General features: G+C 49.1%; 1 protein-coding gene across 1 annotated transcript in view; it reads right to left on the bottom strand.

Annotated features, from left to right (window-relative positions):
- The window catches only part of PBX1 (PBX homeobox 1), a 130,178-nt gene that overhangs the window by 11,730 nt on the left and 102,553 nt on the right, over positions 1 to 15,895 (bottom strand). Inside the window, exons 2-5 of the mRNA XM_009273286.1 lie at positions 13,485 to 13,729; positions 10,281 to 10,471; positions 9,185 to 9,320; positions 5,330 to 5,489 (exon numbers count right to left, since the gene is read on the bottom strand). Coding sequence (XP_009271561.1) covers positions 5,330 to 5,489; positions 9,185 to 9,320; positions 10,281 to 10,471; positions 13,485 to 13,729 — 732 coding nt within the window. The remainder of the gene's footprint in view (positions 1 to 5,329; positions 5,490 to 9,184; positions 9,321 to 10,280; positions 10,472 to 13,484; positions 13,730 to 15,895) is intronic.

Below are 15,895 nucleotides of genomic sequence, written 5' to 3'. Positions count from 1 at the left end.
TGCCGCTGTTGTGGATGCAAAGATAAATATGCACATACCAATGGCCCTGCATGTATGGATGCATTTGTATCAGAGGCATAATTGCAGAGCCCTATGTGCTGCTGCTCTGCTGCATCAGCACTCCGCTGTCTACGTATTAGCCATGTATGAAAATTACGATGGCCCAAACTCTCAGAGACAAGGCTAAGAGGGGCTGATGGACTGGGGTGGGAGAGCGGGCAGGAAGGTGAAGAGCCCTGAAAATTAAGACTCTGGTATCCTCCATGGAGACAAGATCCAGTAATACAAGTCAAATCCTTCCACTAGAGGAGGCTCCATCATAAATCTAATCTGTCCCTCTGAAAGGCTCCATTATAAACACACCAAAGGTTTTCAGTGGTCATAATTTGATCTGGGGCTTCTCAAGAACTGAGAAGTAGCAACCATCTTTGAGCTTGTGAACCCAGGAGGAAAGGGTTCTTATCTTGGCATGGAAGTCCCTTGATGCTATTGTGTGTAGACAATAAAAACCACCAGAAAAACCAACACTTTTCATGACTTGTAGCAGTGTGGAACAGTGGTTCATCTTCAGCATCCAGACATCTTATCAAACCCAAGACCTATCAACACTATTCCTTATTGTTGAGTTTCTATCAGGGCATCACCAGCTTCAGAAAGAGTGGTGGAAATGTTTAAACAAGCCATGGCACTCAGCTCTTGCCGCTGGGTGAAAGCCTACATCAAAACAATGCCTGCAAAGAGATCTCTTCTACCCCTAACATTTCTGATGAACAAAACCCACTTCAAGTTTGCCTTCAATTTAAAAATCTTCACAAGCTTGACTGCTGGTATTTCTTGCACCACTTCTCCAGCTCTTCAGAGAGCTGCTTCTCCAGCTTCTCTAATGTCTTCTCTAACGTTTTGACAGTCTCCACTTCCACCTCAAATTTTCCAGGACCTCTAACAAGTCCTTTTCTCTAAAGTATCCGACAATTCAAACAGCATCAAGAATAAACAAACATGGTAATGGTGTTCATTGGAGCTGGAATCAAGCCATCCTCATCTGCTTCCTCATACCACCTACCACCAATGAGACAGAGATCCAGCACACTGAACCACTGAAGTCAACTTTGGTCACATATACAAGACTCCTAGCTGAAGTCAGTGGCAATGATATATATGCATTGAGAGCACAGAATTTAACCCCCCTGTAACTTTTCCTTGTGTTTCTACCATGGCCAAAGATGATGGAAAAACTTGATGGACCATGTAGCTCCTCAGCTGGACAAAGCCACCGAGTTTGATAGCAGGTCTAAAAGCCTGGGCTCACCCACCAGGACATTTGTTCTTTTTCACTTGCCAACCAACACTCAAGACAGTGAGACCATGATCAGAACAGCCTCTCTGCTGAAGCAGGATCCTCTCCAGTGCTGCGCTCTGGACAAGTGATTGCCACAAATGGAGGAAGGCAAAGAGAGAAGATATAGCAATCAGGCCTGTGCCTCATGAAGTACATTTCCAGACAGCATGATCCCCTCCATTAGCAGCTTTAAAAGAAGATTTTTACAAAACAAAAGGGTGAGCAGGAAAAAACCAGCTCAGGACAATTTTGGCTGCTCTGCATGGAAGATTTCACTGGATGTCATCACCTGTGTGTGGCCCTTGAGGAGTCTGGTTGGCAAAAGGGTCTGCCCACATAAAATAGCTTTCATTTGCCATGTGGTTTTTGTGCTGAGATTGTCCAGGCAATCAAAGTGAGGATGGGGAGTTGTTAGCCCAAATGAGCCAGACATCTCAGCTTATTTGAACATCTGGCTGATAAAGCCCAACTGTGCATATTCAGGATGAAAAGGTGTTTGACATTCAGGCCTGGGTGACTGAGGACGGGGGACCCTGCTTTGAACGTGCCAGATGGCTAGACAGATGCAATCCTTGCCCTTGTCAATGTGTGGCCAATCTCTTTGACTGACTGTAGCCATTCACCGATCTCCAGTAACATGGGCATCAGTGCAGAGAACAGATGGGTCTGCGTAGCCACAGCAGAAATGAATTTAGCTCCTGTCCCAGGTCCCATCGCACCCAGTTCCACCTCCTCTTCCAATATCATGGCCCTCCAGGGACTACATTGCTGGTCGCTTCTTTCTCATGACCTATCCTCTGCCTACTCTCTTCCTTTCCACATGCCCTACAATGTAATTAAACTAGAAGGTCCTAAAAATTCTCCACAAATCCAGCCTTTGTTCAGGCTCCTTCCTCACCAAAGTCTCAGTTTCAATGATCTGAAAACAGAAAAAAGTCCATGGTATAAAAGGAGAGGCATCATCCATCTTAGTCCTTCACTTCTTCATCCACTTCTGACATTCCTCCCAGGGCAATTCAGCACATCTGGATGGCTCATGGCCCGTGACACCATCCTCCAAATCTTTCACAGACAGGTTATTTCAGATCTAGCGTGTACAGGTGTGCTTCTTGCTGCTAGCACCTCCAGGACAACCTGAAGCAGGGGAGGTCACACAACTTCATATGTTCTCAGGATGTGCCTTTGCCCCACAATGTGGCAATGCAGGGATGCTTGACTGAGCTGTTACATCCGCATGGCTCAGCTGGGGAGATCTCAACCTGGGATGCCACTGTTGGAGACAAAATCCTGAGGCCCTTCCAGCTGTCTTCTCAGGAGATGACTACAAGGACATCCAAAACCACTATCTCTGCAAGATGACACAGAGACTATTGCGGTGCTGACAGCAGGACTCCCTGCTGCTCTGCCACTGCTGCAGCATACAGGGAGGGTGGTGGGATCTGGGCCAGGTTAGAAACACTTTGCTTCTAGCAGAAGAAAGATCTCCATGGCCTGCGAGCTCCCCTCGCACTGATGTGCTGCTTTAGCACCGCTGCCACATTAGGCACGTGAAAAGAGGTCAATGTTTCTGGAGTACAGACAAGCGAGCCAGAAAGAGGACCCAGGAGCTCAAGTCTTACACGTTAATAACAAGACTGTTTGTCCTTCCTTGAAAGTGGAGTGTTACCCAGGGATTATCTTAGCTGTTTACTGCAGGGTACCGGCCAATTTATCTTTGAAACAGCCGTGTTACTGCCTGTGGGGAAGGCGAAGAAGCAGCCTCGCACCGGAGCACTATTTAACTGGGCAGGCACTGGGGAAATGCCTATTCCACTACATGCAGGCCAGATCCAAACCCGTTTAAGCAATTTGAAGCTCTTCCCTTGCTATTCCAGACCTTTAGATCTGACTCCATTTGAAGAAAGAGGAAAAGAAGGAAAGCTGTGTCTCTTCGGTCCAAGCTGATGTGGACTGCAGGACAGCATCACAGGCAGTAGGCATCTCCCTCAACACACGCAATTCTGCTCTCTACCCTCCAGCCTTTTCTACATGGGAGTTTCAATGTCAAGAGACTCCACCTGACCAGGTATTTTGAGTGAGCTGTTTGGAAAGGATGACATTTTTAAAACTGAAGCTAACAGCAGTTAAAACAATGGAAGGAAAAGGGAAAAAAAAAACCAAAAAGAAAAGAATCAAACAAAACTCCTGCAAACCATCTGTCCCTGCAGAATTCTGCCGCATCCACCTGAGCCCTCTGAGCACCTCAGCCGAGCCAGAACAGGCAGCACAGCTTGCTCACAGGCAGCCCTGGGCGAGGAGGGAGAGATGCCTTCCAGCAGTATTTCTGACCTGCAATCAAAAGCTGCAACATCTCTGCTCTACGTGGCTCTGGGGGGCAAACCCCTAGCAAGTAACATGTCTCCTGGAAACTAAGGGGTTGTGCGCAGGGACTTCTCTCTGCTGCCCAACTGAATAAGCCTTCTACCACTTGCTTCTGTGCAAGCCGTCTACACGAGTCCCTGCGAGGTGTGGACGAGCTCCCCAGCACAGACCGATCAACCACTTGCTTACCACATTAGCTCGCGGATAACGGACTGCCTTTGCCCTCGCACTGGGGGGTTGGTTTGGGAGATCAGCTATAGATCCACACCGGTGGATTCTCCCCTTGTTTGACCCTTGGCTCTGCTTTCTCCACCTTCCACCCAAATCCTCCAGATCTGGGGGTGTTTCTGGGGTGTGATTCCTCTGATACCTGTTACAGGTTGGGTTGCGCTCACTACAGAAGCACATCCTGATAGCAACCAGTGTGGGGTACCACCGGCGGTCTATTAAACATCCAGCTTCTCCTGCTGCTCACCATCCCCTTTGCTCCCACAACGTTTCCTTCCTTTTAGTAGCCTACCTGATAATAGCAAGCATCATGCCCCACTGAAAGGGTACCATGAGCAGACACTGAGCTCAAAGGCACAAGAGTGACACGTTCCCACTCTCCCTCCCACCCCTAAAAAGAAAAGAGGCACACAGATATTTGTATGGAGAATGAAGTACATGGCACCCATCAAGATCCCTTTTTTTCCTCCTTTTAATCAAGTCCTAATTTTCCATTGCTCTTGGGAGCGGAGCACAACCAGCCGACCACAGCCTGGGATCATTTGTGGGTCGGCCGTCCTCGTGGCAGGTACCACGCATGAACTAAGCATTGTTCTCTAGCGGAGGAGTTGAAATCTGGGCAAAGTGCTCTGTGCCTTTGACCCTCAAAACAAACAAATGCAAACCACAGCAAATGGGCAGGAAAGTGGGAAAGGGAAGGGAACGACCCATGGATTTCCCTGGATCGCACTGACACAAACGGAAAATAAAATTCACACAGAGCACACTCTTGCAGGTGATCCAGATACTGTCATGTAAGCAATCAAAGGTAATCACAACAGAAAGAAAATCAAAGTATAAAAATCTACCCAAAACAACCCCCAAAATGGCATGAGTTAGGACATCCCAGAAACGTTGGGGTTTATCCATTAGGGCCACTCATGCTTTCAGCCCCAGTGAAACAGAACCATTATGCAAGGACTTTTTTTCCACTTTTTTTCTCCTCCCGAAGTGCAAGCAATCCCAGCAATCTTTTTCCAGATAATTTTTCTGGTTTTGTATTTACCATTCATGCATATAACCCCCAACGTGGCACCATCAGTCACAAGGTCTGATCACATTGCTTTTCCAACAAAAAACAGAACAGGGAAAGGGAAGAGAAAAAAAAGAGAAGACAAGAGAAAAGAGGGAAAAACCAAACAAAAAAAAGGCAAAGAAAACAAAGTACCCCCACAAAATAACCCCAAAACCCAAACCCATCTCTCTTTTTTTAAAGACCACAAAAGTGAGCCAACCAAAACTAGAAAATAAAAAACTGAAATAACCAAAATGAGAAAAAGAGAAAGAGATTAGAGGGAAGGGGGAAAACGAACAAAAAACTGAACACTAATGACCCAAAATAAAAAAAACCAAAAAACTAACCAGCTGAATTGGGAGTTGAGGGTGAGTTAGCCTGGCTTCCATGGGCTGACACATTGGTAGCCGTGACAGCCGTTTTGGCAGCATAAATATTGGCTTCCTCTTGAAATTTACCTATGTTCTTCTTGTACCGGATTCTCTTATTTCCAAACCAGTTTGATACCTAGAGCGAGTTTAAGAGAAGACAAAGACATTAACGTTTCGACTCTGGAGATTGCAGCTGGATGAGGAAGGTGGATTAGTTCAGGTTAAGCAGTGCATATTCTTCCCCCCTCCCGTTTCCTAGCTGTGGAAGGAAGACCTTCTAACTGCGCGTGCCAGACCAAGCCCAGGAAAGGTGGTGGGACCCCCTTGGGAGGGCCAGGTTTGTGTGGATGCATCTGGTTCCTCTATGGATGGGACGTCCACTAAGGGGATGCTCCACATGAACCACTAGACCCACCCCACAAAAATATCACATGGGTTTAAAAAAAACTGGGAAAGTGAAATGACCCTGAAATCACACAATCTGAAAATGAGTATGTGTCATTTTGGAACTTTTTATTTGCCCCCTCCTCGGTGTCCCTTTGACAGGGACAGATGCCCCGATTCCCAGATGCCCCTTCTCCTCCCCTGGAGAAGCAAGTGTGGCTTTCAGGGAAAACGCCCAACGAATTTACTTGGGCCTGGCTGACACACAAAATTGCCTTGATATCACTGAAGCTCTGCTTTTGATCCACCTGAGTGGAATCAGTGCAAAAGGCCGGAATTGGATGCTTTTCACCCAGCTAAACTTGGCTTTGTATGGTTTACCATGGGCCACTACATAAACCAGGAGCTTCAGGGGAAGGCTGGACAGGGAGCACAGGGCTCATTGTAAGACCTAACTTTGGTCCCAGGGAACAAGTGTGTCCTTTGGAAAGGGGAAGGAGATGTTTCCACTGTGTTTGCCCAGAGACCAGTATGGGCCTGATGTGTCTAAGTGGATAGAAGTGTGCTAAATGAGGCTAGTGGATTTATTTAAAAAAAATAAAGAAGCAGGCTGAACTTCTTCAGAAGTCATGGGGATGGCTGAAAATGATGGGCCAGATCTGAAGGCAGAATGAAGCGGTGCAGCTCTGCTCATGCCAGCCCTGGCGAAAGCTGTTTCCCTGTGCCTGCAGCAGTGCAACGCATTAACCTCAGAAAGCCCCAAGGAGATGTCCGAGCAGTAATCCTCGCAGACTGTCAGGGTGGTATCCTGGGATCAGTAGTATGAATGCTTGGCAGAAAGGTTGCTTGGACAAACTGACAGGTGTCTGGATAAATACCCCAAAGTTTGCATGTCAGAGGTTCAGCACAGTGATAGGGTAACTCTGAAGTCTGTGAAACCAGGCTGTGGTATCTGGCCAGAACTGCTTCCCAGGGAAGATGTCAGGGTACCTCCTGAACCACCATGAACTCAGCATTCCCAAAATCCCGTTCAGTACCCTGCTGATGATAACCCTCTTCACTTGTGGGCACTATGTCACACCGAACAATGTCAGAGAAGATGTGGGAAGTATTCAACCTACAGTTTGGGAAGCAGCTCTCAGCTGCTTCTTTGACAACACTGAACACAGAGAATCAGGGGAATGTCTTCCTATGTGCAGGTCTCTAAGCAGAAAACAACTTCCAGCCGCTACTGACCTTATTTGAGAAAGCTCATCAGGATGAAGAGGATGAGCAAATGCCAGAGGATGCTGCAGCTCTCCCAGAAGAGCTCCAACACTCCTAGGATCACTTGGAGCTGCAATCTTGAGCTAGCAAATCACCTCTTCGGTGGGACTCCAAGGACATTCTCCCTTTGCTTGCTGGTGAGCAAGTACATCAGTGCTCCCCCTCCCAAATGGACTGCCCAAGCAGCAAGACACAGAAGACAATACTGGGAAATACTGTTCATCCTGGGAAGCTCATAATTTTTTCCTCATCTTAGGGAAGTTGTTTTGGCTTGGGTGTTGATAACTGAAACCCATATGCTTTTATTCCTATGGTGTTTTCTATCTTCAGTCCTCGTAGAGATTCAGCAGCTTCTATACAGAAGTGGCTTCATCCACCAATTCACCTGCTACTGAACTGCACGTATTCAATCCTGCACTGCTGCAGAGCTGGAAAAAGAAAATATAACCTGCAGAGACTCCCGGGAGGCAAAAGGTAGCAACTCAGATCAGCACCCAACCCAGATCTGGGAGCGAATATTTTGATGGCACCAGGAGCAGGTGCTGTTTGTGAGGAGCTCCATTCCACTTCTTGGTCCAGCTTTCTCATTAATGACAATGTGCTCCTTCGTGATCTTCCCACCTGGCGATCTCTCAACAGCTATTCTGGCTTCAAACGCTGTAGCTGGTGGGTGAACTCCACTGAGCACCACAGGGAAGGAAGTCAGAATAAATGGCCACCACAATCCATCTTCATCTTAAAACTTGCGAAGCAAAAAACCTGCCAACCCCAGTCAGCCTTTGAGTTCAGGTGAACTCTGCTCATGACTTGCACAGATTCATGCTGTCCCATGTTCCCACTTAGCCTCAGCAAAAAACAGAGACTTGGATGTGTGTTTGTTTCTACCTTCTTTGGACGAAGAAGGGAGGGAGATCCTGGAGACAGACACAATGCAGCCTTGATACAGCACGGTCAAAAAATATCCTAAGTGCAGCATTTCTCCTGGGCATTTTCTCTCTGCGAGGGAGAAGTTGTAAGTGCGAACAGATGAATTAAAAGTGAGAAGGGAAGCATCAGGACAGCTGTAGTTTTACTTAAGCCAATATGGGCTGTCTCTCGTAGGTAACTCTGGGCAGAATCAATGTTTGGGTCTTCTGACCCAGGGGATGCAATCGGAGTCGCTCAGCAGGCATTCAACACGGTGATGACACCTACCCTTGGATGCTGTCGCTCCTGCTGAAGGCAGACATGCTCTCACAAGGACACCAGATGCTACTGCTGTCTTCAGTTTACTCAAGTGATGAACAGGCATGTGCCTGGGGCTGGGAAGTGGCCCAAGATGGGGAATGCAATGGGAGCCTAGAGGGAGCACTAAGCTCACATGAGGACAAGACTACCAGAGGCCATATAGACTGGCTTTCAATCACGCAGCTTGCTCCAAAAAGAGAGGAAATAAAGGACAGGCCTGAGCAACGTATGGTTGAACACTTCAAGGACTGACTGCACTCCTCACAAATCCCAGCAGCCTCCAGGTCAAAGCTACAGACTCCAGGAGCTATGTGGCTGCCTTGAATGTATGGAAATAATTCAATTTGTCTTTATTGACCACCTTTCTTTGAGGGATAAGCAAGTCAGGGAGATGTCATGTTCTGCAGCACAAGAGTAATGACAGAGAGAAATGACCCTGAGAAAGCCCACCCTCCTTGAGCACAAACTATAACCATTAGCCTGTCTGACCCAAACCCTTCCCACCAGGACCTTGTCCATTCTACCTTACTGAGCAAAATCTGTGCAACTCTTCCTACTGCCTTCGAATCCCTTGGCTTGAAGAATGGACTTACAGCTCAAATGAGCTCTTCTTGCAAGCCAGCTCAGCACTAATTCACTGAGGAGAAGACTTTGCCTCTGTGGGTCACGCCACATAATTTCTCTGCTGTTAACACCTTGGTTGCACGCACAGCCATTGCTCCATGAAGTCTTCATCCCTTCTAAATCCTCTCCCAAACTCTCCTTTTCCATCCATGGCTTCAATCTGCAAGTCTGCTGTCTGCTCTCCCATCCACTTACACTAACTTGTGCTAAACTCATTTAGTAATTAAATGCTCAACATTGGGACATGACTGACTTGACTGAGTGCCCTTCACCATGCTAAGGTTTCCCATTAGCAGCAGCTGTCTTTGCTGTATTTCTGGGCTCTCTCACCTGTGAGACTGTGATGCCGCATTTCTTGGCTAGCTCTTCTTTGGCTTCCTCACTGGGGTAAGGGTTGCTGAGATGGGAATAGAAATATTCATTCAGGATTTCCGTAGCCTGCTTGTTGAAGTTTCGTCTCTTCCGCCTTAGCATGAAGAAAGAGGGGAAAACAGAAGGAAAAGGAAAGGGAATCAGTGCCAGGGATCCAGAAATAGGAATGCAATTTTAGATACTCTGACTTTCCCCACTTCCCTCCCTCCTTCCCCTGCTCCTTGCTCCTGGCAGCATGAGGTGCAATAGACTCATGGCCAGGAAGCTGCTCATCTGCACCTTGCTGGCGACTCCTCTCTCAGCACCTTCCAAAGCAAGTTAAGTCTCCTTCTCAAATTATCACTGCATCCTCCAGCTCACAGAAGAGTCTTAAAACTGGCACTCAGCTCCTCCACCTGGGAAGGTGACTCCTGACACCTGGCTGCCCTGGCCAAAGATGTCACTGCTACTCTCTGCAAAGATCTGTGCTGAGAAAGCAGCGATGGATATTATCCTTGAGGAAATTTGTTCCATTTATAGCTGGGCGCTATCTGTCTGCTACTTCTTCCCTCGTACCCCAGTGTAGCTGCCTCTCCTCCCCATCCCAAGCCACAGCCTGCACGTAACCAGCTTGGGGAGTGAAATATACCTACAGCACCCTGAAAATCTAGGACAATGGAAACAGAAGGAAAAGAATAAGAACCTAGAGGGGACAGGACGGGCTGGAGGATTAGCTTTCATCCCCAACTGAAGCGCACATTTTTACCACAGAGGTTTGCTGGAATATGCCACAGAATTTCCTTCTGCCAGAGCAAAGCCAGCAATGTGCAATTCTCAAGGTACAGCTGGAAGCCTCCCCGAGACAGAGGCTGGATGTCTTGAATTGCTGTCCCCTCCCTTGCTGAGCCACACACAACTAACGGGTAAGGAAGGTAAATAGCCTCTGCAGCTCAAGACCAGGAGACAGTGCCCTTCAGATGGACTTGGATTCACTCCAGAACCTCAAAACACCTCTCTCAGGCCTGAACAATACTGCATGTTGGGTGGGGAGACAGGTTTGAGGGGGTGAACTCACCGTGCGTCCAGAAATCGGGAGCGCAAGATCATGACGGCTTCACACGTGCTTTGCTTCAACTGCATCTGGATGGAGCTGAACTTGCGGTGGATGATGCTCACCATCCGCTCTATCTCCTTCGGCGAGATAGGTCGGGTCCGGCTCTGCTCACGCAGCAGGTTCATCACGTGGGTGGTGAATTCGTTGCATGCCTGGGATGGCAAGAAAAGCAAAAGAAACCCCAGGATCGGAAGGTCATTCGATGGCGTCAAGGACAGTACAGAGGCAATGCTGCTAAAGAGATGCACGCAGAGGCTTCAATGGCTGGGTTTTTTTAGGGCAGACCCAGAGCAAGGGTGTGCTGGTTCTTGTGGGAGAGATAAATTTCTCTAGTCTGCCAAGCAGAGGGCCTGAGAGACTCCCAGCAAAGAGAGAGAGAAAGGCAGGAGCCAATTTCTTTGCTCTCAGGGATCATGGATGGAGCTGGGGCAGGTGAAGCCCTAAGGACTCATGTGAAGCATGAAGAAGTCCCAGCCCTTACACTGTTTTTCTGGATGGGACTGGAGGAGCTATAGATGTATCTGAAGAGGACCATAAACCTTTTGACCCTCTGTCCCTCCTCCCACTGCCCCAGCTGGACCCCAGCACCACGTGTCCTGCAGAGCCCCTTGTGCTTCACAGGAGCAGCTCCCAGAGAGACACGGCCCTGCTCCGTGCTCTTAGCACATCAGATAAGAAGTAAATAACAACAATAATTAAAGCCTGAGTGAGGCAGAAGCCCTGACAAGTAAGGCTAAGCAGGTAATAATCCCAATTAGTTTGCTGCTGGCACAGCACTGCCTGTCTGCTCCTGCTGTCCCCCATGCTGTGCTGTGAGGACAGGACAGTGAGAGGAGTCAGGGGGGACAAGGGAGGGATTTTGAGGCCAGATGAAGGCCACTTCATTGCACTCTCCTCCACCCCCACAAGCACCTTGCAGGCATGACAGGATCCTCCAATTCCCAGAACCAGTCTGGGATCCAAGCCCCAAAAACCAGGTTGAGAGCAGCACTCAGACCCTGATGGCTCGAGAAGCCTTTGGTGCTCCTGGGACACAGGCAGCTGCTCTGGGGACAGTGCCCCCAGTTGCCACCCCATGATGGGGAAAAAGGGGCTAGCAGGGGAAAGAAACACTGATTTGGTGGACTGGCGACATGGGCTTGACTTACTATCTCCCATCCCACCCTTCCAAGCTGAATCCCCACCTACGGCTCAGACCCAACAAGGAGACATCCTCGAGGCCAGCAGAGTTCCTCCAGTTGCCCATCACCAGCTTCAGCTGACAGCTCCCAACTCCCAGCGTGAGTGCTGGCTACGAGAGCTCTCAGCTGGGTGCCTCTTTGCTCCCAGATGCCCAAGCAATTTCAGCTCGTCTCCTCTTGGCGTGAAATAAAGAGCATTGCAGGCAAAATTGCAGGCAAGCGCCGTGCTGTCACAGCAGCAGCCAAACGCCGTGTGAAGCCAAGCGCTGAGCTCCCCCAGCCACCAACAAAGGGACTGGAGAGAGGGGGACGGAGGTTGAGAAACCCTGAACCCTAGTTTTGCAGGACTGCAGGTGACAATACTGGAGATGTGGCCCGGCACAGCCATTTTGCAAAGCAACTCGGTGGCAAAACCAACCCCGTCAGTGGGTTGTGAGAAGGAAAGATGTGGTGGCCCATCTCACACTACGGGGCTGGGGTAAAGGCTTCTCTCACCTGGGTGCCCCTTTGGGGAGCAAGAATGTTGCAGAAACAAAACCAGAAAAGCAAACAAACAAAACCCCCCGCAGAAGGGGTTTCCTTCCCTGAAGTCTGTCCCTGGCTGTGCCCTTGGAGAAGGGTCCTTGCTGGCTCTGCCCTTCATGGGTCTCTCCCTTGGGCTTGGGTGGCAGAGGACACGGGGTCTCTCTCCCCCTCTTCAGCCTGGGAGCTGAAAGATGAGCCCTGACGTGCTCTCCACTCCTACCCACGTGAGATGGCTGAGGCTCCCTCATGCCGCATCACCCCGCATCCGTGCCTCAAGGGAGTGACAGCAACGGCTGAGGACAGGCACCAAAGGACATCCTTCCAACCTGCCCCTGCCTGCTCCCTGCACCCTGCCACGCCTCCTCCTCTAATGCTCTGCCAAAACACCTTTCACGGTGTCACCATGCTCGGCTTCTCCAACACCAGAGCCCTGCCTGGCCACCCTGACTCCAGCTCCAACCCAGGGGCACCCATCTAAGTTAGCTCCACACCACCCCCGGGTGTAGGTCTGAAGATGCTGCCCAGCAGCCTCAGCTTGGCCAATGTGGCACCTGAAGGGGCAAGACATCCCCCAGCCCCACCATGCATCCAGTTAGCTGGGTAAAATGGGGGCCGGGCTGGCTCACCCATACAGACCCTGGCACTGGCAGCCGCTCACAGCCCCGTCACATCAGCAGAGACGGTGTTAAATCAGAGACCTGAAACCCCGCCCAGCCCCTGGCCGCAGAGCCCATCCTGCACCCAAAAAGGAGGGATGCTTTCTTGCTCGCACTCCATAAACCACAACCTCAGGATAGAAACCACATTCATCGCAAGGGTAAGCCATGTGGCAGCGAAGAGAGGTCTGCAAGACATCTGGAAGCGTTTGAAAGAAACCGGTTTTGAGCATTGGCCTGCGAAGCTTTTCACGCAATTGTCAGTGTTACCAATAGCTGCATTCATGACTCAAATAGTTTTTCTTTTTTCTAAGAATCATTTTCCACAAGAAAAAGGACACTTTTTTTTTTCTGGAAAAAGAACTTTTCAAGCAGAAAAAATATTCAAGGAAGATTTTGATTCAAGCCTTGCTTGGAAAACTGCCTGCACCGAGGCCAGCGCCTCAAAGAGGACTCCCCCTTCATAGGGCCAATTTTTGGAAAGATATTAGGGGAGGAGTGAAAAGTGAAAATCAAAGGGGCAACCCATGCCAAGCCTATTCTCACGCCACATCCCAGCGCAAAAACCCAGCCCTCTCAACCCTAAAAAAGCACATTTTCACTCCAATACCAAGCAACAGCTTGCATTTGCCCATACACTCCTAACAATAGATGTCAGTAGTGATCCAGGCTGTGCACATCCACGCTGCACACATCCACGCTGCGGTGCCGGCACCGGACGGCGGCTCTCCGGCTCCTGCTCCCACCATCCCCGATGACCACCCCTGGGCAGCCCTGCCCTCCGTCGTGAAGGAGCCTGTTACCTGCTCGTACTTCTCCAGCTCCGTGTGGTAGATCTGCCGGATCTGGGAGAGTTTGGCTCTGTAGTCGGAATGCTCCACCGAGTTGTCAGAGCCGGCTCCTCCTGATGCGGCGGCAGCGGCAGCAGCGGCAGCTGAGCCACCTCCTTTTTCAGGGCCCGCTACCCCCTCGGCCAGGAGCATGTTGTCTAACCGCATCAGCTGGGGGTCCGTGGGCTCCTCTTCCTGCGCTCCCCGGATGCTCAGCACTGCAGGAGACACAAAGGGGAGAGGAAAGGCTGAGTCGCACCCGGGGCTTAACTCAGGGAAGGAGATGCTCATCCAAAAGGGGATGCTCATCCCAGGTTGGACCAGCGGGGCTCAGTCCCCATCAATGGGACTTTTCTTCCTTTCCCAAGGGTACCCCAACAGGCAGTCCGCATCCCAGTGCTCTGAGTGCAAGTGCAGCGCCTCGGCTCTCCAGCCCAGCAGCAGTAATGGGGGCACTCCAGCTCCCTGCTCCCCTCCCTGCCTCTTGCTCTCCTTCCCGCAGGGCAGAAGTAGGGCAGAACCAGCAGAGAGCTCACTGCAGAGGTAACCCAGAAAACCACACTTTGCGTTCAAGTACGCAGCGAAACTGCTAGCAACACCAACCAAAAACCAAATAAATGTACCCATTCTTGCTGCCAGAAGTGATAGGGACCGTATCCCAATTCAAGTATGGGATGGGAAGTCAGGAGTCTCTAGCCCAGACCTCAGCTCACCTAGGGGCCCTCTCATGTCACCTAACATGTAATTTTACAACCTGATCCTGCACCATTTGCATCAGCCGTCAACCCCAGATGGTAGAGGAAGAAGCAGAGAGCCCACAGCTGACCGTGCCTCAGTTTCCCCATCTTTAAATACAGATGGAGAGGGCTTGCAAGGCCGTGTTTTTAGCCACCCAGTGGAAAAACAAGCAAAAAATGTGCAAAATACATTTTATTCTTTGGAAAACACCCTTTTTTTTAGAATCTGGTCATTCCAGTGAACATTAAACCGTGCTAAGAAAAGGGGTGACAATAAATCAATCTTCCCGGAGTACTTGCCAAGGAGAGAATTTCTCCCCCCTCTTTGTACTTCCCACCTCAATTATTGCTTTCAGCAAAAGTCATCCTCCTGCGAGGGCTTTCCTGGAAAAACCACACGGAAGCATCCCAACCGCTCTGGGCCGGCTTGGCAAAGGGACACATCCCAGGTCTGAAGGATGGAAGTGCCCCACGTGCCCCCCCATGGTCTGTGTTTGAACACAGAAGTCTAACCTGAAATTTCCGCATGCACACACACAGGTGTGCGCAGCTGCAAAATAAGTAAAATAAATAAAATAAATCCTTGATGAGTGAACAAAAATAGCATTTCCTAAGAGAAATGAATTGTATTTCCCTATCTCGTCTGGCACAGGAGCTCAAAGCACTTTGTAAACACACACACCCCCCGTGCACACACTCATGCACATCCAGAGCTGGGTAATGTTGTGTGGATTTTCATAAAGCTGTGCCCACTTACACCCAAGATGAATTTGACCCCCCGAATCTGCAGCGCAAACAAGAGCAAATGATTTTCCCCATCATTTAAAAAAAAAAAAAGTCTAAAATCAGTTGGCAATAAGAAGTAAAACCTGAGCAGCTAAAAAACCCGGGCAAACACCAAGTATGGTCTTCCTCACTCTGAAATAAGTTAAAGATATAGCTATTATCAGTATAAAATGGAAGTAAAAGACCCTGTTGAGAGGTTTGGCTAACACTGAAAAGAGCTCTTTTTCAAGCCTCAAACTCTACTGAAATAATTATTTTCAGGACTAGCATTTATTGGCATTTTTGAGATTAAAACATTCGCTGTCAACAAAGGTGGGAAGGTCAGGGGGAAAGAAAAGATAGAAAAAAGCCCAACAACAGTAAATTTGCCAATAAGATGAGCTAATAATAATTCCACGCTAGGGAGGATCATTTCTATACGGAGGGATGGGGGCATGGTGCCAAATTTGGAGCCGGGTGCCAATTTCCGAGCCCCGAGGAGACAGGTCCAGCATCCCCCTCTGCCGTGGGAGGCTTCCCATGGTACCACCAGCACCCAACCACATGCTTCGCCAATGAATAAATCCAAGGGGAGAGGTCAGATTTCATCAAGAAAATGGTTTGGGGTTTGCAGTCCATAAACTGAAACAAGAGGTAAAGGTAGCCAAAATCCTTAAAAAGGGAAGAGGAAAGGTGACAGACTACAAAGGAGAGATAAACTTGCTATGAAAAAAAAGGAGAATAAACTCCTATTCTTCCAGGACAAAAAACCAAAACTCACTACATTAAAGCACATCAAAAGCCCAAATACAAATGGAAAGCAACACAGGTTTAAAAAAAAAAAAAAAAAAAAAAACCCCCCCAAAAAAAAAAAATAAAAAG

The sequence above is a fragment of the Aptenodytes forsteri genome, unplaced genomic scaffold, assembly GCF_000699145.1.
Source record: "Aptenodytes forsteri isolate BGI_AS27 unplaced genomic scaffold, ASM69914v1 Scaffold95, whole genome shotgun sequence".
NCBI classification, from domain to species: Eukaryota; Metazoa; Chordata; class Aves; order Sphenisciformes; family Spheniscidae; genus Aptenodytes; species Aptenodytes forsteri.
This window is presented reverse-complemented; position numbering and strand designations above follow the sequence as displayed.